This window comes from Salvelinus alpinus, chromosome 3, assembly GCF_045679555.1.
Source record: "Salvelinus alpinus chromosome 3, SLU_Salpinus.1, whole genome shotgun sequence".
Lineage (NCBI taxonomy): Eukaryota > Metazoa > Chordata > Actinopteri > Salmoniformes > Salmonidae > Salvelinus > Salvelinus alpinus.
The window spans coordinates 50,199,313-50,227,129 of NC_092088.1; the positions used below are offsets into that span (position 1 = coordinate 50,199,313).

The 27,817-nt window shown below is 42.1% G+C and overlaps 1 protein-coding gene across 2 annotated transcripts in view; it reads right to left on the reverse strand.

The window, feature by feature from the left end:
• Positions 1 to 27,817, reverse strand: part of LOC139570886 (cGMP-dependent protein kinase 1-like) — a 166,708-nt gene that overhangs the window by 90,475 nt on the left and 48,416 nt on the right. For both annotated transcript variants that reach the window (XM_071393184.1, XM_071393183.1), the window contains exon 3: positions 4,367 to 4,480. In XM_071393184.1, coding sequence (XP_071249285.1) covers positions 4,367 to 4,480 — 114 coding nt within the window. The remainder of the gene's footprint in view (positions 1 to 4,366; positions 4,481 to 27,817) is intronic.

Consider the following 27,817-nt stretch of genomic DNA (forward strand, 5'->3'; position numbering starts at 1 on the left):
AAACGCCATACTATTTGGAGAAATGTCTTCTGGTCTGATGAAACAAATTTGAACTGTTGGCAATAATGACCATAGTTATGTTTGGAGGGAAAAGGGGGAGGCTTGCAAGCCGAAGAACACCATCACAACCGTGAAGCACAGCGTTGGGAGAATCATGTTGTGGGGGTGCTTTGCTGCAGGAGGGACTGGGGCACTTCACAAAATAGATGGCATCATGAGGTAGAAAATTATGTGGATATTTTGATGCAACATCAAGACATCAGTCAGAAAGTTAAAGCTTGGTCTCAAATAGGTCTTCCAAATGGACAATGACCCCAAGCATACTTCCAAAGCTGTGGCAAAATGGCTTAAGGACAACAAAGTCAAGGTATTGGAGTGGCCATCACAAAGCCCTGACCTCAACCCTATAGAAGATTTGTGGGCAGAACTGAAAAAGCATGTGCGAGCAAGGAGAACTACAAACCTGACTCAGTTACACCAGTTCTGTCAAGAGTAATGGGCCAAAATTCACCCAACTTATTGTGGGAGGCTTGTGGAAGGCTACCGAAAACGTTTGACCCAAGTTAAACAATTTAAAGGCAATGCTACCAAATACTAATTGAGTGTATGTAAACTTCTGACCCACTGGGAATGTGATGAAAGAAATAAAAGCTGAAATAAATATTTCTCTCAACTATTACTCTGACATTTCACATTCTTAAAATAATGTGGTGGTTCTAACTGACCTAAAACAGGGAATTTTTACTAGGATTAAATGTCAGGCATTGTGAGAAACTGAGTTTAAATATATTTGGCTAAGGTGTATGTAAACTTCCGACTTCAACTGTATATATTCTTATTCCATCCCTTTACTTAGATTTGTGTGTATTAGGTAGTTGTTAGTTCAGTAATATCTATCAGAACTAGAAGCACAAGCATTTCACTACACTCGCAATAACATCTGCTAACCATGTGTATGTGACCAATAACATTTGATTTGAAATGATACATAGAGGAGCACTTGAAAATTTACCTGGAAGAACATATACTGTACATATCCATTCCTAGATGCTTCATACTAGCAGCAAAATAGAATGTGTTTATTAAATAACTCACATGCACACATACAAAAACACACACAGAGTAATTCCACAATGTTTGAGCAGTGGTAGTGGGGGACATGTGAGTGGGAGTGTAAGGAGGCAGGGGACCGTGAAGGGTGAGACACTCTGTAACTGTAGGGAATACCCCAGAGACCCAGTCTCAACCCTCTCTGAGGACTCAACACCATGGCAACGGAGCCAGGAGATGCAACACTCCGGCCAGAGGAACAGGTAGAAGGTGGCTGACTGACAGCTTCCTCACCTCTAGTAATCATAGGTGAGGAAGGTAAATAACTTACCCCATCATGCCCTCTCCTCTTCCCCAACCCCCCTCCTCAGGGACCCTCTATCCTTCACACCTGGGCCACTGATACATCACAGCCTTATGTGAGTAATTTATTAATGACTCAATAGAGGTTACTTTAAGAGATATTATGTGAATCTGACTGGGACTTGCCAAGGAAACTGATAAAGTTTCAGATACAACATTCTTGAGCTGTACAGAATCTGCATACATCCATTGTAGATGTCCTAACACAAAGTGATATGTTGATCCTGTTTTTTTAAATTTAACTAGGCAAGTCAGTTACCTTCTTGTGGCTGCAGGGGCAGTATTGAGTAGCTTGGATGAAAGGTGCACAGAGGTGCCCAGAGTAAACGGCCTGCTCCTCAGTCATAGTTGCTAATATATGCATATTATTAGTATTGGATAGAAAACACTCTGAAGTTTCTAAGACTGTTTGAATTATGTCTGTGAGTATAACATACCTCATATGGCAGGGAAAAACCTGAGAAAAAATCCAAACAGGAAGTGGAAATTCTGAGGCTGGTCGATTTTCAACCAAGATCCCATTGAAATCACAGTGAGATATGAATGAGTTTGCAATTCCTACGGCTTCCACTAGATGTCAACAGTCTGTAGAACTTTGTCTGATGCCTCTACTGTGAAGGGGGGCCGAATGAGAGGGGAATTAGTCAGGTCTGCCATGACCTGACCATGCTTTCACCATGCGCGTTCACATGAGAGGAAGCTCTGTTCCATCGCTCATCTGAAGTCAATGTAATTCTCCGGTTGGAACGTTATTCAAGATTTATGTTAACAACATTCTAAAGATTGATTCAATACATCGTTTGACATGTTTCTACTGACTGTTACTGAACTTTTGGACATTTCGTCAGCTTTTAGGGAACGCGCTTCGTGACTTTGGAAGTGTTTACCAAACGCGCTAACAAAAGTAGCTAATTGGACATAAATAACGGACATTATCGAACAAATAAAGCATTTATTGTGGACCTGGGATTCCTGGGAGTGCATTCTGATGAAGATCATCAAAGGTAAGGGAATATTTATCATGTCATTTCTGGTTTCTGTTGACTCCAACATGGCGGCTAATTTGACTATTGTTCTGAGCGCCGTCTCAGATTATTGCATGGTTTGCTTTTTCCGTAAAGTTTTTGGGAAATCTGACAGAGCGGTTGCATTAAGGAGAGGTATATCTATAATTCCATGTGTATAACTTGTATTATCATCTACATTTATGATGAGTATTTATGTTGAATCGATGTGGCTATGCAAAATCACTGGATGTTTTTGGAACTAGTGAACGTAACACGCCAATGTAAACTCCGATTTTTTTATATAAATATGAACTTTATCAAACAAAACATACATGTATTGTGTAACATGAAGTCCTATGAGTGTCATCTGAGGAAGATCATCAAAGGTTAGTGATTCATTTTATCTATATTTGTGCTTTTTGTAACTCCTCTCTTTGTCTGGAAAAATGACTGTGTTTGTCTGTGATTTGGCGGTGACCTAACATAATCGTTTGTGGTGCTTTCGCTGAAAATCCTATTTGAAATCGGACACTTTGGTGGGATTAACAACAAGATTACCTTTAAAATGGTATAAGACACATGTATGTTTGAGGAATTTTAATTATGAGATTTCTGTTGTTTGAATTTGGCGCCCTGCACTTTCACTGGCTGTTGTCATTTCGATCCCGTTACCGGGATTGCAACTATAAGAAGTTTAAGAACAAATTCTTATTTTCAATGACAGCCTAGGAACAGTGGGTTCACTGCCTTGTTCAGGAGCAGAACAACAGATTTTTACCTTGTGAGCTCAAGGATTTGATCTTGCAACCTTACAGTTACTAGTCCACCACTCTAACCACTAGGCTATCTGCCAACCTGTGTTGTTCCTGTGTTAGTCCTATCCAACCCTACATCTTCAGCCTGTACCCATGTCCTCTGTGTTCCATAAACACATGTCTCTCATCCTGACACACTCTCATAGCTCACAAGGGCTCACTGGAATGTGTGTAGGCCTATGGTGGTAACACCTAAGGTGTAAACTTAAGCACAACCATTAGGAAATAACAAAAATGGTGAGCTGCATGCACCACTTTTGTCTACTGAGCCACTCAACCAGAGCAAAATCCAATATGTTATGGCTAACCACTGGGCACAGACGTCAATTCAACTTCTATTCGATGTTGGATCAAAGTAATTTCATTGAAATGGTGTGGAAACAGCATTGATTCAACCAGTGTGTGCCCACTGGGTAGAGGGCTGTTTCACCTTGACTGAGATTATTTTACCTTTTTCTACATTGTAGAATAATAGTGAAGACATATAAACTATGACATAACACATATGGAATCATGTAGTAACCAAAAAAGTGTTAAACAAATCAATTTTATATTTGAGATTCCTCCAAGTAGCCACCCTTTGCCTTGATGACAGCATTGCACACTCTTGTGGGGAGGGGGGGGGGGGTGTTCAGTATATGTTTGGTATAATCAGTGTATGTGTGTGTAATAATATTTCACATAATAAAACTATTGTGTGTGTTTGTGAGCGCCGGTACGTTGGAAAAGGCTATGGAGTATGAAATGATATGAAATATACCGCCATCGGAGGCTTCCGCTTGTGTACAGTATCTTGGCTACATAGGTATTTACATATGGTGAAAAATTGTTTGTCAATTTTGGGTAATACCCTATGTCACTCTGGTTGTTGGAGCCATCTGTTGTATGGTTCACTTGGGCTTCATTAAGGTTTATTTGTGAGTAAATCTGCTTACCCAGAAACCGACCTCACCGCACATCACTGGGTTGGTGTGTGTGTGTGTGTGTGTGTGTGTGTGTGTGTGTGTGTGTGTGTGTGTGTGTGTGTGTGTGTGTGTGTGTGTGTGTGTGTGTGTGTGTGTGTGTGTGTGCGTGTGCGTGTGCGTGTGTGTGTGTGTGTGCGTGTGCGTGTGTGTGTGTGTGTAGACTCACTCTTGATGGTTGCTGTCCTAGTACAGTTGTAGAGGATGGCCAGCTCTCCGAACACCTTCCCAGGTCCCATTGTGCACAGCTTCACACTCTCCTTTGTCACCTCCACCCTACCATCTGCAAAATGCACACAAACACATGATATCTTAATGTATCTGGAAAATACACACAAACACCCTAAATGTATCTGAAAAATACACAGAGAAGTGACATATCACCTGTACTTGACTTTGCACATCATCATCGCCCATCTAGCAAAGTACATCAGAGCATGATGCTAATAAACTGATAGACTGTAGGTTCAATCCCTGTATGGATCATACATTATTTTCAACTAGTATGCACTAGCTAAGCACTATGATGCATAATAGAGTAGACTGTGAAATCACACATTTCACAATGGCTCAGCAACAGTAAGACAGATCAATATAAAAGATTCAATCCAAAACACGGGAATGGTACAGAGACACAGTTATGTCCTGAACTGGTTAAGTTTAAGGACATCCTTTCTGTGGGGCTTGTGGAGGGTGATGGGTGTGATTGCAAAGCCTTTTTGTCTGTGATTGGAGCCGAGTGCAGCTATTTTGTTTTGGATGCGCCTCATCACGTAAATATGCATACTCCAGAGGAACTAGAGCTCTGATTGCTTAAAAAAAGGTTGACTTGGAAAAAAGACTGTGGCAGTAAACAAAGTGATGGGTAGGTATCTGATAAAAATAACTGAAGCAGAAGATACACTACATGACCAAAAGTATGTGGACACCTGCTCGTCATTCCAAAATGACGGGCCTTAATATGTAGTTGGTCCTCCCTTTGCTGCTATAACAGCCTCCACTCCTCTAGGAAGGCTTTCCATTAGATGTTGGAACATTGCTGCGGGAACTTGCTTCCATTTAGCCACAAGAGCATTAGTGAGGTCGGGCACTGATGTTGGGCGATTAGGCCTGGCTTGCAGTCGGCATTCCAATTCATCCCAAAGATGTTCGATGGGGTTGAGGTCAGGGCTCTGTGCAGGACAGTAATGTTCTTCCACACTGATCTCAACAAACCATTTCCGTATTGACCTCGCTTTGTGCATGGGGGCATTGTCATGCTGAAACATGAAAGGGCCTTCCCCAAACTGTTACCACAAAGTTGGAAGCACAGAATTGTCTAGAATGTCATTGTATGCTGTAGCGTTAAGATTTCCCTTCACTTGAACTAAGGGGCCTAGCCCAAACCATGAAAAACAGCCCCAGACCATTATTCCTCCTCCCCGAAACATTACAGTTGGCACTATGCATTTGGGCATGTAACGTTCTCCTGGCATTCGCTAAACCCAGATTTGTCCGTCGGACTGCAAGATGGTGATTCATCACTCCAGAGAATGTGTTTCCACTGCTCCAGATCAAATGGCGGCGAGCTTTACACCACTCCAGCCGATGCTTGGCATTGTGCATGGTGATCTTAGGCTTGGAAATCCATTTCATGATGCTTCCGACAGCTATTGTACTGATGTTGCTTCCAGAGACAGTTTGGAACTCGGTAGTGAGTGTTGCAACAGAGGACAGCCGTTGTTGCTCCTTGACATTTCCACTTCACAATAGCAGCACTTACAGTTGACCGGGGCAGCTCTAGCAGGACAGAAATTTTACCTATGACGGTGTGACGTTGAAAACCACTGAGCTCTTCAGTAAGGCCATTCTGCTGCCATTGTTTGTCTATGGAGATTGCATGGCTGTGTGCTCGATTTGATACACCTGTCAGAAACGGGTGTGACTGAAACAACTGAATCCACAATTAATATTTATTTATTTATTTATTTATTTTTGTACTTTTTACTGCTTTTCCCCCCCAATTTCATGATATCCAATTGGTAGTTACAATCTTGTCCAATCGCTGCAACTCCCATACGGAGGCGAAAGTCGAGAGCCATGCATCCTCCGAAACACGACCCTGCCAAGCCACACTGCTTCTTGACACACTGCTCGCTTAACCCGGATGCCAACAGCTCCAATGTGACCAGCAGGCGACTGAAGTCAGCGTGCATGCGAACCGGCCCGCCACAAGGAGTCGCTAGAGCATGATGGGACAAGGATATCCCGGTGGGCCAAACCCTCCCCTAACCCGGGTGACGCTGGGCCAAATGTGCGGCGGGTCTACCGGTTGGGGCCGGCTGCGTCACAGCCCGGGATCGAACACGGGTCTGTAGTGAAATCCACTCATTTGAAGGGATGTCCACATTCTTTTATATATATATAGTGTAAGAGAAGAGAAGAAATGAGAAAAAGAGAGGAGAAAAGTCATTAGAAACTTTAACTTCTTGAAGGAGAAACCCTCCTGTCAGAGTTTGTGATAATACAATTGTGTCAGACATGCATATGCGGTGCACCACTTCCAATTTTTTTTACTTTTAACATTTTAATTGAGTTTGAAAACGTACAACTTCTGTATTCTTTAGCAAGAACATAAGGTAAGGACAGTGTTCACACACAGCATTGGCGTGTGTAACAGTATTGCTTCTGTCCCTCTCCTTGCCCCAGCCTGGGCTCGAACCAGGGACCCTCTGCACACATTAACAAATGTCACCCACGAAGCATCATTACCTATTGCTCCACAAAAGCCGTGGTCCTTACAGACCAAGGGTAACGCTGTGGCGGTCATAAAATGTTGTCAGGTAATTGACCGTTAATAGACATAAACACGATTAGCATCTCCTGGCTTCCATGCATAGCCTACAAGCCACTGATGCAGACATTTGGAACATCTCCATAAAAATTCAAATAAATCAATTTAATGTAGCCTACATGTAGTCTATTTCAGAAGAATAGAATAGCATACTCTGAGTTATCCTTATGTTAGGCTCTGGTATGGCTATGCCATATGGCTGCGGGCTACACTATTTCATTTAGCAGACAAGATTTGCTCAGAATTTCGTAGCATTTTTTATTATTTTATAGTATGAAGAATACAATTGACCATAGCTGAATAAAATAAAAAGGATATTTCCTCCAAACGATTTCTAAGGAAGTGTCATTCTGTGTTAAATGGTTAAGGAAGAAACATTTAGAGTTATTTATTTATGATGATCTGAAAAAAGTTGCATGAAAGGCATGAGCTCTGATTTGTTTCTCGTGCAGGCTGCACACACTCCATCAGTCTCTCATTCACAATTAGTATGCCAGTTAGGCTCTACACCCGTTGTAAAGTAGATTCATGTGCTTCATTTTAAGAAGTTAATTGTCTGATTTAGTGTTTTGATACAAATATTATCAAAACATATACAGTAGGCCTATGGGTTAGGCTACATGAGGTGTGTGACTATGATTTTAACAATGGAGACGTTTTATGGGCTCCTAACCATCGGCAGGACATAGCAGCTACTTCTGGTAAGACAAGTGGCGGGGTGTCTCTATTTGTCAATAACAGCTGGTGCGCAATGTCTAATATTATTGCTCGCCTGAGGTAGAGTACCACATGATAAACTGTAGACCACACTATCTACCGAGAGAGTTCTCATCTATATTATTTGTAGCCGTCTATTTACCACCACAAATCGATGCTGGCAATAGGACCGCACTCAACAAGCTGTATAAGGCAATAAGCACACCAGAAAATGCTCATCCAGAAGTGGCGCTCCTAGTGGCTGGGGACTTTAATGCAGGAAATCTTGAATCCATTTTACCTAATTTCTACCAGCATGTCACATGTGCAACCAGAGGAAAAATCTAGACCAACCTTTACTGCACACACAGAGATACATAAAAATCTCTCCCTCGCCCTCCATTTGGCAAATCTGACCATAATTCTAACCTCCTGATTCCTGCTTACAAGCAAAAACTAAAGAAGAAAGTACCAGTGACTCGCTCAATACGGAAGTGGTCAGATGACGTGGATGCTACGCTACAGGACTGTTTTGCAGGCACAGACTGGAATATGTTCGGGATTCATTCAATGGCATTGAGGAGTATACCACCTTCATCAATAAATGCATCGACGACGTTATCCCCACAGTGACCGTACGTACATATCCTATCCAGAAGCCATAGATTACAGGCAACATCCGTACCGAGCTAAATGCTAGAGCTACCACTTTCAAGGAGCGGGACACTAATCCAGATGCTTATGAGAAATCCCGCTATGCCCTCAGACGAACTATCAAACAGGCAAAGCGCCAATACAGGACTAAGATTGAATCCTACTACACCGGCTCTGACGCTCGTCGAATGTTGCAAGGCATGCAAACTATTACGGACTACAAAGAGAAACACAGCCACAATCTGCCCAAGTACGCGAGCCTACCAGACGAGCTAAATTCCTTTTATGCTCGCTTCGAGGCAAGCAACACTGAAGCATGCATGAGAGCCCCAGCTGTTCCGGACGACTGTGTGATCACGCTCTCCATACCGATGTGAGCAAGACCTTTAAACAGGCCGCGGTGCCAGTAGCAGGACATGTACTCAGAGCATGCATGGACCAACTGGCAAGTCTCTTCACTGACATTTTCAACCTCTCCCTGACCTAGTATGTAATACCTACATGTTTCAAGCAGACCACTATAGTCCCTGTACCCAAGAAAGCGAAGATAACCTGCCTAAATGACTACCGCTCTGTAGCACTTGCGTCGGTAGCCATGAAGTGCTTTGAAACGCTGGTCATGGCTCACATTAACACCATTATCCCGGAAACTCTAGACCAAGTCCAATTCGCATACCGCCCCAACAGATCCACAGATGACGCAATCTCTATTGCACTCCACACTGCCCCCACCCACCTGGACAAAAGGAATACCTATGAAAGAATGATGTTCATTGACTACAGCTCAGCGTTCAACACCATAGTGCCCACAAAGCTCATCAGTAAGCTAAGGACCCTGGGGCTAAACACCTCCCTCTGCAACTGGATCCTAGACTTTCTGACAGGCCGCCCCCAGGTGGTGAGGGTAGGCAACAACACATCCGCCATGCTGACCATCAACACAGGGCCCCTCAGGTTTGTGTGCTTAGTCCCCTAGTCCTGATTAACACGTTTTCTCTCTGAAAAATGTAGTTAATTTAAGTCTACAATTAGTGTATAAAATTGAGTTCAGGCACATGCTCATTCATCAGATGGACACACTTCCTCCCCCAGAACCATGCATGTGTGTTTGAACACACACACACACACACACACCACACTCCCCTTCTCGGCTTCCATGGCAACCCCCACGGGAACCTTTCCCCAATAGAATCTTTAACCAAACCTGTTGGCATTCTCACAAACAATCCCAAGATTGTTTCAATAATATATTGAACTTTTCTCGCAGCTCTGGTATATAAAGCTTTTTTTGAGGCCTTGCTCACAATTCATTCTGTGGCAGCACAATGACCAAACGATATACTGTATGTGAGGCACTTGAACATATCTTTGATCATGACACTGGTGAGGAGGAGAGAGTCCTTGTTAAACTTTGACACAAAGTAGTCTGTGATAAATAGCACAACAGGTTTCATCTGAGTATTTGTTATAGTCAAAATAATCCATACATTATGCTTTTTTTACTCAGAAACTAGTTGTATGAACTCAGGTCAATGAGGCCTTACAGGCCATAAATAGCAAATAGGAGTTAACCTCAGAATTTTTATGTTTGGAAAAATAACGTTCCCAATGTAAGCTGCCTATTTCTCAGGTCCAGATGCTAGAATATGCATATAATTGACAGAGTAGGATAGAAAACACTCTAAAGTTTCCAAAACTGTCAAAATATTGTCTGTGAGTATAACAGAACTGATTTTGCAGGCGAAAACCTGAGGAAATCCAACCCGGAAGTGACTCTTATTTTGAAAAATCACTGTTTCATTGCCTGCCTTTCGTCCATTTAAAGGGATATCAACCAGATTCCTTTTCCAATGGCTTCCTCAGGGTGTGAACAATCTTTAGACATAGTTTTAAGCTTTTATTCTGAAAAATGAGCAAGATTTATCAAAACGGATGTCCTTACATTAGTTCATGCGCTGGTTGCTCGACATTTTCTTTCTCTCCAGTATTGAATAGTTTACAGTCCGGTTGAAATATTATTGATTATTGATGTTAAAAACAACCTGAGGGTTGATTATTAAAAACGTTTGACATGTTTCTACGAACTTTACGGATACTATTTGTAATTTTCGTCAAGCCTTGACCTGCCTAAGGCTGTGGAATACTGAACATAACGCGCCAAACAAATTGATTTTTTTTTATATAAAAATTATCTTTATCGAACAAAAGGAACATTTATTGTGTAACTGGGAGTCTCGTGAGTGCAAACATCCGAAGATCATCAAAGAAAGGTAAGCGATTAATTTTATTGCTTTTCTGACTTTCGTGACCAATCTACATTGCTGCTAGGTGTTCTTAATGTTTTGTCTAGTGATCGATAAACTCACACAAACGCTTGGATTGCTTTCGCTGTAAAGCATATTTTCAAAATCTGACACGACAGGTGGATTAACAACAAGCTAAGCTGTGTTTTGCTGTATTGCACTTGTGATTTCATGAATATAAATATTTTTTGCTTTTTTTAATTTTATTTGGCGCTCTGCAATTCAGCGGTTGTTTACGAAAATGATCCCGCTAAAGGGATCCGTGCGTCAAGAAGTTAAAAACGTGTAATGTTCACAAGAACATAAGTTGATAAAAAGATCTAACACAACATTAGGTGATAATATATGTATTATTATGGATTTATAATCAGCTATAATTGGGCGGTCATTTTGGACCAGGAACACAGAATTAATTAACATGAAATGAAAACAACAGGAGGGTTAAGAACGTTTTTAGAAGGTTACAAGCTTGAGAGTGAGTGAGAGAGAGGGAGAGAGAGAGAGAGAGAGAGAGAGGGAGAGAGAGAGAGAGAGAGAGAGAACCTTACCTTTAGGCTCAACTAGTGAACCATGAGTTGATTCACCGACTGTGCTGCAAAATCGTGACACCTCTGGGAAATGAGTGTAATGTGGAACCTCTCTCTCCCTTTTCATTACAACAACGTAACTGTTTCATCTCTGCCACTTCTCCAGTCATCAAATGCGATTATCTCTCTTGTATGACAGATAATTGAATGACAGAGAAAGTAGGGGGCTAGCCGTACACCCTTATTTTCCATTCATAGGAGGAGTCAGGACCAGGATGCAGCAGTTTTATGTTTTCATACCAAAGTAACGTGCTACGCCATTAGTGGTTAGCATCACAGATTCCTCTGTATCCATTGATAAAAACACTTTCTAGCACTTTAAATTTCAAGCTTCTGAAACTCTTTTCTGCCTTCTCCTCCCTCCTTAATCCTCCATCCCTCCCTCCTCCTCCTCTGCGGACTACTTTGTCAACCACTTTGAAAAGAAGGTTGACATCATCCGCTCCTCATTCACTCAGGCTATTTAGTCCACTGGTCCAACGCACATAGAACTACCCTACACCTTAACCTCTTTCTCCCCTCTCTCTCCAGATGAAATCCTGCAACTAGTGAGTTCTGGCGGCCCGTCAATCTACCCGCTTGACCCCACCCCCCTCCCTTCTCCAGACCCAACTCATCCCTGACTACTAGCTGCTTCCCCTTTGAATTCAAAATGTCAGATCTGCTCCCCTCCTCAAGAAACCAACACTCAACCCCTCTGAAGTCAAAAACTACAGACCGGTATCTCTTATTTTTTTATTTTCAAAACAGTTGAGCGTGCTATCTCTGACCAACTCTCTCACTATCTCTCTCAGAACAATCTTCTTGACTCTAACCAGTCAGGTCACTCAACCGAGACTGCTCTTCTCACTGCCAAAGAGGACTCTCTCTCCTCTGTTCTCATCCCTCTAGATCTATCATCTGCCTTCAACACCATGAACCTGTCACACCCTAATCTGTTTCACCTGTCTTTGTGCTTGTCTCCACCCCCCACCTGGTGTCTCACATCTCCCCTCATTATCCCCTGTGTATTTATACCTGTGTCCTCTGTTTGTCTGTTGCCAGTTCGATTTGTTCGTCAAGCCTCCCAGCGTTCTTCCCCTTGCACCTGTCTTTTATATTGTTCCTGTTTTCTAGATTAACCGGTTTTGACCATTCTGCCTGCACTGACCCTGAGCCTGCCTGCCGTTCTGTACCTTTTGAACTCTGATCTGGATTACTGACCTCTGCCTGCCCTTGACCTGTCATTTTGACCCTTGACCTGTCATTCTGTTCTAGTAATAAACTTTTGTTACTTCGACGCTGTCTGCATCTGGGTCTTCCCTAAAACATGATCGAACCATCAGATTCTTCTATCCACCCTCTCAGGGCTGGGCGTCTCAGGCTTTGCACACTCTTGGATTGCATCCTACCTGGCAGGCCACTCCTACCAGGTGACGTGGAGAGAATCTGCGTCTTCACCACATACTCTCATCCCCAGGGCTCAGTTCTAGGCCCTCTCATTTTCTCTCTATACATCAAGACCATCTGCTCAGTCATATCCTCACATGGTCTCTCCAATCATTGCTATGTGGATGACACTTAACTACTTTTCTCCTTCCCCTCTTCTGACACCCAGGTGGCAACACGCATCTCTGCGTGCCTGGCAGATATCTCTGCTTGGATGTCGGCCCACCACCTCAAGCTCAACCTTGACATGACGGGGCTCCTCTTCCTACCGGGGAAGGCCTACCCGCTCCAAGACCTCTCAATCACGGTTGACAACTCCACAGTGTCTCCTCCCAGAGTGCAAAGAACCTTGGCGTGACCTTGCACAACACCCTGTCGTTCTCTGCAAACATCAAAGCAGTTACTCGCTCCTGCAGGTTCATGGTCTAAAACATCGGTAGATTACAACCCTACCATACATAGGAAGTGGCGCAGGTCCTAATCCAGGCACTTGTCATCTTATGTCTGGACTACTGAAACTAGTGATTCATATGTAAAGAATATTTGCTGTTCTGTGGTGTGTAATGAGGAGCAACCAGACGCTGCATTTGACACATTTATGAATCTACTTATTTCAGTTACTAATAAGCACGCACCCATTAAGAAAATGACTGTAAAAACTGTTAAATCCCCTTGGATTGATGAAGAATTGAAAAATTGTATGGTTGAGAGGGATGAGGCAATTAAGTCTGGTAGCCCAGCTGATTGGCAAACGTACTGCAAATTAAGAAATCATGTGACTAAACTAAAGAAAAAGAAACTACACTATGAAACAAAGATAAATTATATAAAGAATGATAGTGAAAAGCTTTGGGGCACCTTAAATGACATTTTGGCTCCTTCATTCATTTAATCAGATGGCTCATTCATCACAAAGCCCACTGATATTTGTATTTTGTATTTGTATTTCTTATGGATCCCCATTATACTCTTCCTGGGGTCCAACAAAATTAAAGCAGTTTATACAATTTTAAAACATTACAATACATTCACAGATTTCACAACACACTGTGTGCCCTCAGGCCCCTACTCACCACTACCACATATCTACATTACTAAATCCATGTGTATGTATAGTGCATATGCTATCGTATGTGTGTGTGTGTGTATGCATGTGTCTGTGCCAATGTGTGTGTGTATGTGTGTGTGTGTGTGCGTGTGCGTGTGCATGTGTCTGTGCCAACGTTTGTGTTGCTTCACAGTCCCTGCTGTTCCATAAGGTAAATTGTCGTAAACTGCCTTAATTTTGCTGGACCCCAGGAAGAGTAGCTGCTGCTTTGGCAGCAGCTAATGGGGATCCGTAATAAATACAAATACAAACTCACAGTTGGCTGGGCTAACCACTTGTGCCATCAAACCCCTGGAACTTATCCAAAATGCTGCAGCCCGCCTGGTGTTCAACCTTCCCAAGTTTTCCCATGTCACCTCGCTCCTCTGCACAATCCACTGGCTTTCAGTCAAAGTATCCACCTCCACTACAAGACCATAGTACTTGCCTACGGAGCAGCAAGAGGAACAGCCCCTCCCTAAATTCAGGCTATGTCCAAACCCTACACCCCAACCCGAGTACTCTGTTCTGCCACCTCCGGTCTCTTGGCCCTCCCACCCATTGGAGAGGGCAGCTTCCGCTCAGCCCAGTCCAAGCTCTTCTCTGTAATGTTCTCTTCAAAGAGAATCTTAAATAATTCCACAGCACCCCCCCCCCTCCCCACACCCTCTCCACATACAGACACACATACACACACACATACTGTACAGTGGTTCCTCCTTTAAATGTTGAGTCATACTGCGGCACAGCTTGCATGCTGCCGCAGCATTCTATGGCACGTCATTTAATTCTCAGCCATTTTTTCTGTTACTGCAAGTTATTGCTAGTTTGACCACCAGAGGGCATCTTTGAGAAGCATTTGATAGTATTCGGTATTGATATTACCATATTTTTGTAATAACATAATATATGGGATTGATTTGAAGAAATTTGGCTTAATTAATTTGATTAATATTATGGTGTTTCTATTCAGAGAAAAACAAAAAACAAAACCCTCGGGGTTTCCGTTAGGATGGAATGGAAAATATGGCCCTAAACCGGTCGGGAGTAGGCTACAGAATTGGAGGATTCTCATTTTTTTGCCTTCAGACAACTTTGTTCCAATATTTCTGTAAGTCAGTGATATTTATTCCCATAGTAATTTGTTATGGATCCATAACTAAATCAACATCTGCAATTTGAAAGAGTATTTTTTTATCATTATTTTATTAATGAAATGTGTTTATTTGGCTACTGTGCAGTTTACAATACATACTGTAGTAAACATGGGAAAGTGCCTAATTCCTTACATAAGGGAGAACAGGCCATGTCTGTACTGCAGAATGCAGGGCACGTGGGTGACCGTTGTTATTTCATAGTTGTGATGTCTTCACTATTATTCTACAATGTAGAACATACTAAAAATAAATAATGTAGAAAATAGTAAAAATAAAGAAAAAACCTGGAATGAGTAGGTGTGTCCAAACTTTTGACTGGTACTTGGATTATTAATTTGAATAATATTATTGTGTTTCTATTCCATGAAAAATGAAAAACACTCTCGGTTTCTGTTAGAATGGAACAGAAAATATGGCGCTGTACAACATGACGGTCGGCGGTACAGTCCTGCGCTATTTAGCTAAAGAATCCCTGTGTCGTGCGGAAGGGGAGACCGGGGTTCAATCTTCCGATGGGGAGGAAGTAGTAAGCTGTCTGTGTAAATAATAATTAGTTCTTAACTGACTCCATATGTGTTATTTTATAGTTGTGATGTCTTCACTATTATTCTACAATGTAGAAAATAGTAAAAATATAGAAAAATCCTGGAATGATTAGGTGTGTCCAAACTTTTGACTGGTACTTGCTATATCATTTTAATAATATTATGGTGTTTCTATTCAATGAAAAACGAAACCCACAGGGTTTCTGTTAGGATGGAATGGAAAATATGGCGCTGTACAACATGACGGTTGGGAGTAGGCTACAGGATTGGAGTATTCCAAATTGTTTGCCTTCATTAGACAACTTTGTTCCAATATTTCTGTAAATCAGTGAAATTTATTCCCAAAGTAATTCGTTATGGCTCTAACTCCCCTAGCTCCACAATGAAATAGGGTGCAGGCCAGGCAGCAGGCTGTTAGCCAGCCTACCAGCTTAGTGGAGTCTGCCACTAGCACAGTCATGGTAGTCAGCTCAGCTATCCCCATTGAGATCGTGTCTGTGCCTCGACCTAGGTTGGGCAAAACTAAACATGGCAGTGTTCGCCTTAGCAATCTCACTGGAATAAAGACCTCCTCCATTCCTGCCATTATTGAAAGAGATTGTGATACCTCACATCTCAAAATAGGTCTACTTAATGTTAGATCCCTCACTTCCAAGGCAGTTATAGTCAATGAACTAATCACTGATCATAATCTTGATGTGATTGGCCTGACTGAAAAATGGCTTAAGCCTGATGAATTTACATGAGGCCTCACCTCCTGGTTACACTAGTGACCATATCCCCCGCACATCCCGCAAAGGCGGAGGTGTTGCTAACATTTACAATAGCAAATTTCAATTTACAAAAAAACGATGTTTTCGTCTTTTGAGCTTCTTGTCATGAAATCTATGCAGCCTACTCAATCACTTTTTATAGCTACTGTTTACAGGCCTCTTGGGCCATATACAGCGTTCCTCACTGAGTTCCCTGAAATCATATTGGAACTTGTAGTCATGGCAGATTATATTCAAATTTTTGCTGCCTTTAATATTCACATGGAAAAGTACACAGACCCACTCCAAACGGCTTCCGGAGCCATCATCGATTTGATGGGTTTTGTCCAACATGTCTCCGGACCTACTCACTGCCACAGTCATACTCTGGACCTAGTTTTGTCCAATGGAATAAATGGTGTGGATCTTAATGTTTTTCCTCATAATCTTGGACTATCGGACCACCATTTTATTACGTTTGCAATCGCAACAAATAATCTGCTCAGACCCCAACCAAGGAGCATCAAAAGTCGTGCTATAAATTCTCAGACAACCCAAAGATTTCTTGATGTCCTTCCAGACTCCCTCTGCCTACCCAAGGACATCAGAGGACAAAAATATGTTAATAATCACCTGAGGAACTAAATTTAACCTTGCGCAATACCCTAGATGCAATCGCACCCTTAAAAACTAAAAACATTTGTCATAAGAAACTAGCTTCCTGGTATACAGAAAATTACCGAGCTCTGAAGCAAGCTTCCAGAAAATTGGAACGGAAATGGCGCCACACCAAACTGGAAGTCTTCCGACTAGCTTGGAAAGACAGTACCATGCAGTATCGAAGAGCCCTCACTGCTGCTCGATCGTCCTATTTTTCCAACTTAATTGTGGAAAATAAGAACAATCCAACATTTATTTTTGATAATGTCGCAAAGCCAACTAAAAAGCAGCATTCCCCAAGAGAGGATGGCTTTCACTTCAGCAGTGATACATTCATGAACTTCTTTGAAGAAAATATCATGATCATTAGAAAGCAAATTACGGACTCCTCTTTAAATCTGCATATGCTCCAAAGCTCAGTTGTCCTGAGTCTGCACAACTCTGCCAGGACCTAGGATCAAGGGAGACACTCAAGTGTTTTAATACTATATCTCTTGACACAATGATGAAAATAATCATGGCCTCTAAACCTTCAAGCTGCATACTGGACCCTATTCCAACTAAACTACTGAAAGAGCTGCTTCCTGTGCTTGGCCCTCCTATGTTGAACATAATAAATGGCTCAATATCCACCGGATGTGTACCAAACTCACTAAAAGTGGCAGTAATAAAGCCTCTCTTGAAAAGAAAAAGCCAAACCTTGACCCAGAAAATATAAAAAATGATCAGCCTATATCGTATCTCCCATTCCTCTCAAAAATGTTTGAAAAAGCTGTTGCGCAGAAACTCACTGCCTTCCCGAAGACAAACAATGTACAGTGGGGAGAACAAGTATTTGATACACTGCCGATTTTGCAGGTTTTCCTACTTACAAAGCATGTAGAGGTCTGTAATTTGTATCATAGGTACACTTCAACTGTGAGAGACGGAATCTAAAACAAAAATCCAGAAAATCACATTGTATGATTTTTAAGTAATTAATTTGCATTTTATTGCATGACATAAGCCTGGTTTAGATCTTATCTGTCGGAAAGATATCAGTTTGTCTCTGTGGATGGTTTGTCCTCTGACAAATTTCGGTGTTCCTCAAGGTTCCGTTTTAGGACCACTATTGTTTTCACTATATATTTTACCTCTTGGGGATGTCATTCTTGATAATGTTAACTTTCACTGCTATGCGGATGACACACAGCTGTACATTTCGATGAAACATGGTAAACCCCCAAAATTACCCTCGCTGGAAGCCTGTGTTTCAGATATAAAGAAGGGGATGGCTGCAAATGTTCTACTTTTAAACCCCGACAAAACAGAGATACTTGTTCTAGGTCCCAAGTAACAAAGAGATCTTCTGTTGAATCTGACAATTAATCTTTATGGTTGTACAGTCGTCTCAAATAAAACTGTGAAGGACCTCGGCATTACTCTGGACCCTGATCTATCTTTTGACGAACATATCAAGACTGTTTCAAGGACAGCTTTTTTCCATCTACGTATCATTGCAAAAATCTGACATTTTCTATCCAAAAATGATGCAGAAAAAATCCTGTCTGTTTGGTCCTGTCTGGGGATATCATCGGATGGGGCCACAGTGTCTCATGTGTCGGGGGGCTAGGGTCAGTCTGTTATATCTGGAGTATTTCTCCTGTCTTATCCGGTGTCCTGTGTGAATTTAAGTAAGCTCTCTCTAATTCTCTCTTTCTCTCTCTCTTTCTCTCTCTCCTGGAGGACCTGAGCCCTAGGACCATGCCTCAGGACTACCTGGCATGATGACTCCTTGCTGTCCCCAGTCCACCTGGCCGTGCTGCTGCTCCAGTTTCAACTGTTCTGCCTGCGGCTATGGAACCCTGACCTGTTCACCAGACGTGCTACCTGTCCCAGACCTGCTGTTTTCAACTCTCTAGAGACAGCAGGAGCGGTAGAAATACTTTCAATGATCGGCTATGAAAAGCCAACTGACATTTACTCCTGAGGTGCTGACCTGTTGCACCCTCGACAACTACTGTGATTATTATTATTTGACCATGCTGGTCATTTATGAACATTTGAACATCTTGGCCATGTTCTGTTATAATCTTCATTTCGCCTATGGTAGGCCTACAGTATATTGATTTTTTTTTTTTCAATGACGTGACTCTCAGCCAAAAATTACAATTAGAGGATTAGAGGACTCTAAATTAATATCTAAGGGGCATTTTCCATTAGGATCTGTGAGAATATCTAAGAGGCTTTAATACAATTCTAAATTAATTAATAATAATTGCTTGAGATTTCGTTTTCATTTAACCTAGAGTGAACGAGAAAAAGGCAATTGTTGAACATGGGGTGAGACATTCTCAGAAATGTGTAAATAAACCCAGTTTGTTATTTAGAATTATTTATTTCTGGTTAAACCTAAATTGATTATTTTGCAGACATCACTTGCTTATATTCATGAAGATGATGAGCGATAGGCAAAGGCAATCTGTAATCTGCTGGCATCACGGCACGAAATCAACATCACTCTATTTTCAGTTAGAAGACAATTGAAGAAACTTGCGTGTACTTATGGAAAGGCTCGATAAGAAATGTTTGATATATATATATATATATATACATATATAGTTGAAGTCGGAAGTTTACATACACCTCAGCCAAATACATTTAAACTCAGTTTTTCACAATTCCTGACATTTAGTCCTAGTAAAGATTCCCTGTCTTAGGTAAGTTAGGATCACCACTTTATTTTAAGAATGTGAAATGTCAGAATAATAGTAGAGAGAATGATTTAGTTCAGCTTTTATTTCTTTCATCACATTCCCAGTGGGTCAGAAGTTTACATACACTCAAGTAGTATTTGGTAGCATTGCCTTTAAATTGTTAAACTTGGGTCAAACGTTTTGGGTAGCCTTCCACAAGCTTCCTACCAAGCAAGTTTTCATAAATTAAACGTCAGAGTAATCTGAAATAGGGACATAATTCATGTTCAAATTTACAACATAACATACATAGGCATTTCATCATTAAGACCTTTAGGAAATAATGTCTGGAGGGTGAAAATCCCAAAACATTCTCTTTTACTCAGAGTATTATTTATGTCACCTCCGCTGTCTGATATCGTAACTTTCACTACGCCACAAAATCTAAAAGGTAGAAATGTCATGTTTTAGGTCATTAAAATGTACTGTGACGGGATAATTCCTGTCGTTTCTCCTAATTGACCTTTTATGTTCACTGATTCTCTGTTTGAGAGAACAAGAGGTTTTACCTACATAGCACAGCCCACATGGACATTTAATAATGTAGATCAAATGGGTGGTGGAGCACGTAATAATGTAATTTATTTGGAACCATTTTCCTGTATGTGGGTGGCAGAAATATTCACACTTCATCATATTGTTCCACTGTGCGAAATCTCTGCATTTATAGCTAACATTTGGAAGAAGAAGAAGGCGTAAAAGAGCCTGGCTAATTTTCTTTTGTGGCTGGCAGTCGGCATGGACCAATTTATCGCGTAAATTGCGACCTCTCCTATTTACAATCAGTGGTGGATTCTTAAATTCAGCAGGCAAAGCTGGGTCCGATGATAAAACAGGCCAGTGTTTCTTGACCGCATCTCCCACTTTTCTGGAGTTCAAAGTATATGTGGTTGTGAACATTACAGACCTAGCTCAAGTTGGGGAGGGGAGGGGGGGTTCACACCTTGCTCGGCTATTATACAATTCTTTAGTAACGTTCAACGCTGGTCCGACCAATCTGAATCCACGCTTCAAGACTGCTTCGATCACGCGGATTGGAATATGTTCCGCATCGCGTCCAACAACAATATTGACGAATATGCTGATTCGGTGAGCGAGTTCATTAGGAAGTGCATTGACGATGTCGTACCCACAGCAACGATTAAAACATTCCCAAACCAGAAACCGTGGATTGACGGCAGCATTCGCGTGAAACTGAAAGCGCGAACCACTGCTTTTAACCAGGGCAAGGTGACCGGAAGCATGACCGAATACAAACAGTGTAGCTATTCTCTCCGCAAGGCAATCAAACAGGCTAAGTCCCAGTACAGAGACAAAATCGAGTCGCAATTCAACAGCTCAGACACAAGAGGTATGTGGCAGGGTCTACAGTCAATCACGGATTACAAAAAGAAAACCAGCCCCGTCGCGGACCAGGATGTCTTGCTCCCAGACAGGCTAAACAACTTTTTTGCCCGCTTTGAGGACAATACAGTGCCACTGACACGGCCCCCTACCAAAACCTGCGGGCTCTCCTTCACTGCAGCCGAGGTGAGTAAAACATTTAAACGTGTTAACCCTCGCAAGGCTGCAGGCCCAGACGGCATTCCCAGCCGCGTCCTCAGAGCATGCGCAGACCAGCTGGCTGGTGTGTTTACGGACATATTCAATCAATCCTTATCCCAGTCTGCTGTTCCCACATGCTTCAAGAGGGCCACCATTGTTCCTGTTCCCAAGAAAGCTAAGGTAACTGAGCTAAACGACTACCGCCCCGTAGCACTCACTTCCGTCATCATGAAGTGCTTTGAGAGACTAGTCAAGGACCATATCACCTCCACCCTACCGGACACCCTAGACCCACTCCAATTTGCTTACCGACCCAATAGGTCCACAGACGACGCAATCGCAACCACACTGCACACTGCCCTAACCCATCTGGACAAGAGGAATACCCATGTGAGAATGCTGTTCATCGATTACAGCTCAGCATTTAACACCATAGTACCCTCCAAACTCGTCATCAAGCTCGAGACCCTGGGTCTCGACCCCGCCCTGTGCAACTGGGTCCTGGACTTCCTGACGGGCCGCCCCCAGGTGGTGAGGGTAGGTAACAACATCTCCACCCCGCTGATCCTCAACACTGGGGCCCCACAAGGGTGCGTTCTGAGCCCTCTCCTGTACTCCCTGTTCACCCACGACTGCGTGGCCATGCACGCCTCCAACTCAATCATCAAGTTTGCGGATGACACTACAGTGGTAGGCTTGATTACCAACAACGACGAGACGGCCTACAGGGAGGAGGTGAGGGCCCTCGGAGTGTGGTGTCAGGAAAATAACCTCACACTCAACGTCAACAAAACAAAGGAGATGATTGTGGACTTCAGGAAACAGCAGAGGGAGCACCCCCCTATCCACATCGACGGGTCAGTAGTGGAGAAGGTGGAAAGTTTTAAGTTCCTCGGTGTACACATCACGGACAAACTGAATTGGTCCACCCACACAGACAGCGTTGTGAAGAAGGCGCAGCAGCGCCTCTTCAACCTCAGGAGGCTGAAGAAATTCGGCTTGTCACCAAAAGCACTCACAAACTTCTACAGATGCACAATCGAGAGCATCCTGTCGGGCTGTATCACCGCCTGGTACGGCAACTGCTCCGCCCACAACCGTAAGGCTCTCCAGAGGGTAGTGAGGTCTGCACAACGCATCACCGGGGGCAAACTACCTGCCCTCCAGGACACCTACACCACCCGATGTCACAGGAAGGCCATAAAGATCATCAAGGACAACAACCACCCAAGCCACTGCCTGTTCACCCCGCTATCATCCAGAAGGCGAGGTCAGTACAGGTGCATCAAAGCAGGGACCGAGAGACTGAAAAACAGCTTCTATCTCAAGGCCATCAGACTGTTAAACAGCCACCACTAACATTTAGCGGCCGCTGCCAACATACTGACTCAACTCCAGCCACTTTAAAAATGGGAATTGATGGAAATTATGTAAAAATGTACCACTAGCCACTTTAAACAATGCCACTTAATATAATGTTTACATACCCTACATTACCCATCTCATATGTATATACTGTACTCTATATCATCTACTGCATCTTGCCATCTTCATGTAATACATGTACCACTAGCCACTTTAAACTATGCCACTTTATGTTTACATACCCTACAGTACTCATCTCATATGTATATACCGTACTCTATACCATCTACTGCATCTGCCATGCCGTTCTGTACCACCACTCATTCATATATCTTTATGTACATATTCTTTATCCCTTTACACTTGTGTGTGTGTGTAAGGTAGTAGTTGTGGAATTGTTAGGTTAGATTACTTGTTGGTTATTACTGCATTGTCGGAACTAGAAGCACAAGCATTTCGCTACACTCGCATTAACATCTGCTAACCATGTGTATGTGACTAATAAAATTTGATTTGATTTAAAGGTTGAATAGTCTATTGTTCATCCTGCTACGCTTGTGAAAAACTAATAATAATACTTTTTCCCCTTTCCACATGTTAAAGATTCCAATTGATAAAGTGTTTTTAGCCACAATCTGCCCCAACCCCAATTAATACATTTGGGAACAGTCGATAGCCCGCTGGACTTACCTTGATGACAAAAAAATATGCACAATCGTTTGTCTCTATATTAACTAATATATTCCTCTCAATTGTAAATTTTTTGCTTGACTCATTATAACGTTATAACTACTTACATTTGCTTCCCCGTAATGTTTTGTCAGACATCTTTGCTGAAGTCACCAGGGACGGGTGGCCCGCGTCAAATTTGTCATTGTAACCACTTGATATGACTAGTCTTATGAAAACCTTGGGACCCAAATGCATAATGAGTGCTCTAACTCCCCCTTGTGATGGTCTGGAGCAATGAAGCCGTGACGCTGGGTACCTCCAATTCCCGCGGTGTAAGCTCGCAACTTTTAATGGAGGAACCACTGTATGAAGAATAAATGTATGACCTTATTGTTGAGGAGCTCTTCACAGCAGATGTATACAGAGTGAGAATTAAAGACTCAGAGATCCTTCACAAATGACTCATTAAGGCTCTCTCTAAGGCATATTCATCTAACCCATGGACTGGGAAAAATAACCAATATTCTCTCCTGGGATGAGCAGAAGAAAAAAATCCTTCACATACTAATCATACAGAGAGAAAAAGAAGAGGGGACTGACAGAGAAAATAAAATAAGTGGATAGAAAGGGAAAAGTGGGACAAATAGAGAACGAGATAAATAATAAGGAGAAGGAAACATTAGGGTGAAGAAGGGAGGAGGACAGAGAGTGAGAAAGAGATGTTGGGAATGATAGGTGAAACTAGAATAGGCCATAGTCAAATAGAGAGGAATAGAAGGTTAGATGAGGGATGGAGAAAGACAGGAGGACAAAGATGGGGGAAATAGGTGGACAGATAAAGAGACAGAGTGAATGTCCACATTGAGTTTAGATTAGTTTGCACTCCATGTCCAGGAACTATTTGCACAAATGACACATTTGCTAATTTTGTGTGTGCTAGAAGGATAACAGTCTGTTTGTCCATGTGCATGTGTGTTCGCTTCTGCAAGCAAATCAATAATAACATGCTGAATGGTGTGTATTAGTCTCTATTACATGTCCTTTTAACCACAAACTCTATCTTTGCAAACAGCTTATTTTATATTTTAATTTGATTTATCTATTTCTGAAATGACATAATTATTTTAACTTCTCTGCGCTACGGATCCCTTTTTTGGGATCATTTTCCTAAACAACCGCTGAATTGCAGGGTGCAAAATATTACTAAAAATATTTATAATCATGCAATCACAAGTGAAATATACCAAAACACAGCTTAGCATGTTGTTAACCCACCTATCGTGTCCACCTATCGTGAAAACATGCTTTGCAGCGAAAGCAATCCAAGCTTTTGTGAGTGTATCAATCAATGCTACAACAGCTAGCCCCAAATTAGCATGGTCACGAAAGTCAGAAAAGCAATAAAATTAATCGCTTACCTTTGATAATCTTCGGATGTTTGCACTCACGAGACTCCCAGTTACACAACAAATGTTATTTTTGTTCGATAAATATTACTTTTATAACAAAAAACCGCCATTTGGGTTGCGCGTTATGTTCAGAAAACCAAAGCCTCGTTCCGTTCGACAAAAATGTTCGTAGAAACATGTCAAATGTTTTTTATAATCAATCCTCAGGTTGTTTTTAACAAACATAATCGATAATATTTAAACTGGACCGTAACCTATTCAATAAGAGAGAAAAATAAAATGGAGAGCTAACTCTCTCGCGCGCAGGAACTAATCAGAGGACACCTGACTGGTTTTGAAAAATCTCGCTAATTTTTCTAAATAAAAGCCTGAAACTATGTCTAAAGCCTGGTCACAGCCTGAGGAAGCCATTGGAAAGGGAATCTGGTTGATACCCCTTTAAATGGAAGAAAGACGGGCCAGGAAACACAGATTTTTCTTTTTAAATCACTTCCGGGTTAGATTTTCTCAGGTTTTCGCCTGCAGAATCAGTTTTGTTATACTCACAGACAATATTTTGACAGTTTTGGAAACTTTGGAGTGTTTTCTATCCTAATCTGTAAATTATATGCATATTCTACGATCTGGACCTGAGAAATAGTCCGTTTACCTTGGGAACGTTATTTATTTACTTTTTAAATCTGACCCCTAGCGTCAAGAGGTTTAACAGAGCAGAGATATTATGTGCAATGGATTCGGAAAGTATTCAGACCCGTTGAATCTTTTCCACATTTTGTTACGTTACAGCCTTATTCTAAAAAAGATTTATTTTTTTTCCTCAACAATCTACACACAAAACCCCATAATGACAAAGCAAAAACAGGTTTTTACATTTAAAAAACAAAATCTAATAAAAATACGGAAATAATACATAAGTACATAAGTATTCAGACCCTTTACTCAGTACTTTGTTGAAGCACCTTTGGCAGTAATTACAGCCTCGAGTCTTCTTGGGTATGACGCTACAAGCTTGGCACACCTGTATTTGGGGAGTTTCTCCCATTCTTCTCTGCAGATCCTCTCAAGCTGTCAGGTTGGATGGGGAGCGTCACTGCACAGCTATTTTCAGGTCTCTCCAGAGATGTTTGATTGGGTTCAAGTCCAGGCTCTGGCTGGGCCACTCAAGGACATTCAGAGACTTGTGCCAAATTGATTTCTGCTTTGTATTGGCTGTGTGCTTAGGCTCGTTGTCTTGTTGGAAGGTGAACCTTCGTCCCAGTCTGAGGTCCTGCGAGCACTGGAGCAGGTTCTCATCAAGGATCTGTCTGTACCCCGTTCATCTTTCCCTCAATCCCAACCAGTCTCCCAGGGTTAAAGTGTGTGACATTCCACTTCTGAAACTTTCTCAATAGAAATGGACAAATCTACCAGTGTTCAACAGTGGGTTGAATCAAACCTTATTTACCTACCATCACTTTGCATTCAAAGCAGTATAGAAGTGAAAACATGTCACATTTCTGTCAAGACCTCCAAACATCTCTACTTCTACTTCACAGACTGCAAAGTCCCAAACACGAATAACTACTACCGGAGATTACATTATTTTAGTTGCCCTAGCAACCATCAGGTGTGTGTCACCGTTTTGTGCATTTCCTGACAGCTGGAGGTTTCCTTCGATGTTGCTCTGAGTGCAGGAAAAATGTTGACTTGTGCTGCTTTCAATATGACGAAATAATTAAAAAATTGAAGTAAATTAGAATGCAATTGGACATGTATTAATTCATTCATCCATTTAATATATACTGAACAAAAATATAAATGCAACATGTAAAGTGTTGACCCCATGTTTCATGAGCTGAAATAAAAGATCCCAGAAAATGTCCATATGCGCAAAAAGCTTCTTTCTCTCAAATTTTACACACACATTTGTTTATATCCCTGTTAGTGAGCATTTCTCCTTTGCCAAGATAATCCATCCACCTGACAGGTGTGGCATATCAAGAAGCTGATTAAACAGCATGATCATTACACAGGTGCACCTTGTGCTGGGGACAATAAAAGGCCACTATAAAATGTGCAGTTTTGTCACAAAATACAATGTCACAGATGTCTCAAGTTTTGAAGGAGCGTGCAGTTGGCATCTCTGACTGCAGGAATGCCCACCAGAGCTGTTGCCAGAGAATGTAATGTTAATATCTCTACCATAAGCTGCCTCCAAAGTCATCTTAGAGAATTTGGCATCCAACCAGCCTCACAACCGTAGACCATGTATAACTATGCCAGCTCAGGACTCAGGGTTTCTTTACCTGCGGGATCATCTGAGACTAGCCACCTGAACAGCTGATGAAACTATTGGTTTGTACAACCAAAGAATATCTGCACAAACTGTCAGAAACCATTTCAAGGAAGCTCATCTGCGTGCTCGTCGTCCTCACCAGGGTCTTGACCTGACTGCGGTTCAAAGTCATAACCGACTTCAGTGGGCAAATGCTCACTTTCGATGGCCACTGGCATGCTGGAGATGTGTGCTCTTCACAAATGAATCCTGGTTTCAACTGTACCGGGCAGATGGCTGACAGCTTGTATTGCATTGTGTGGGTGAACGGTTTGCTGATGTCAACTTTGTGAACAGAGTGCCCCATGGTCTTATGGTATTGGGCAGCCATAAGCTACAGACAATGAACACAATTGCATTTTATCGATGGCAATTTGAATGTACAGAGATACCGTGACGAGATCCTGAGACCCATTGTCATTCCATTCATCCGCCCCCATAACCTCATGAAAAGGCGCAGCCCGTGTCGCAAGGATCTGTACACAATTCCTGGAAGCTGAAAATGTCCCAGTTCTTCCATGGCCTGCATACTCACCAGACATGTCACCCACTGAGCATATTTGGGATGCTCTAGATCGACGTGTACATCAGCGTGTTCCAGTTCCCGCCAATATCCAGCAACTTCGCACAGCCATTGAAGAGGAGTGGGACAACATTCCACAGGCCACAATCACCAGCCTGATCAACTCTATGTGAAGGTGATGTGACGCACTGCATGAGGCAAATGTTGGCCACACCAGACACTTACTGGTTTTCTGTGACCAACAGATGCATACACTATCTGCATTCCCAGTCGTGAAATCTATAAACTAGGGCCTAATGAATTAATTTAAATTCAGTGATTTCCTTATATGAATTGTAACTCAGTAAAATATTTG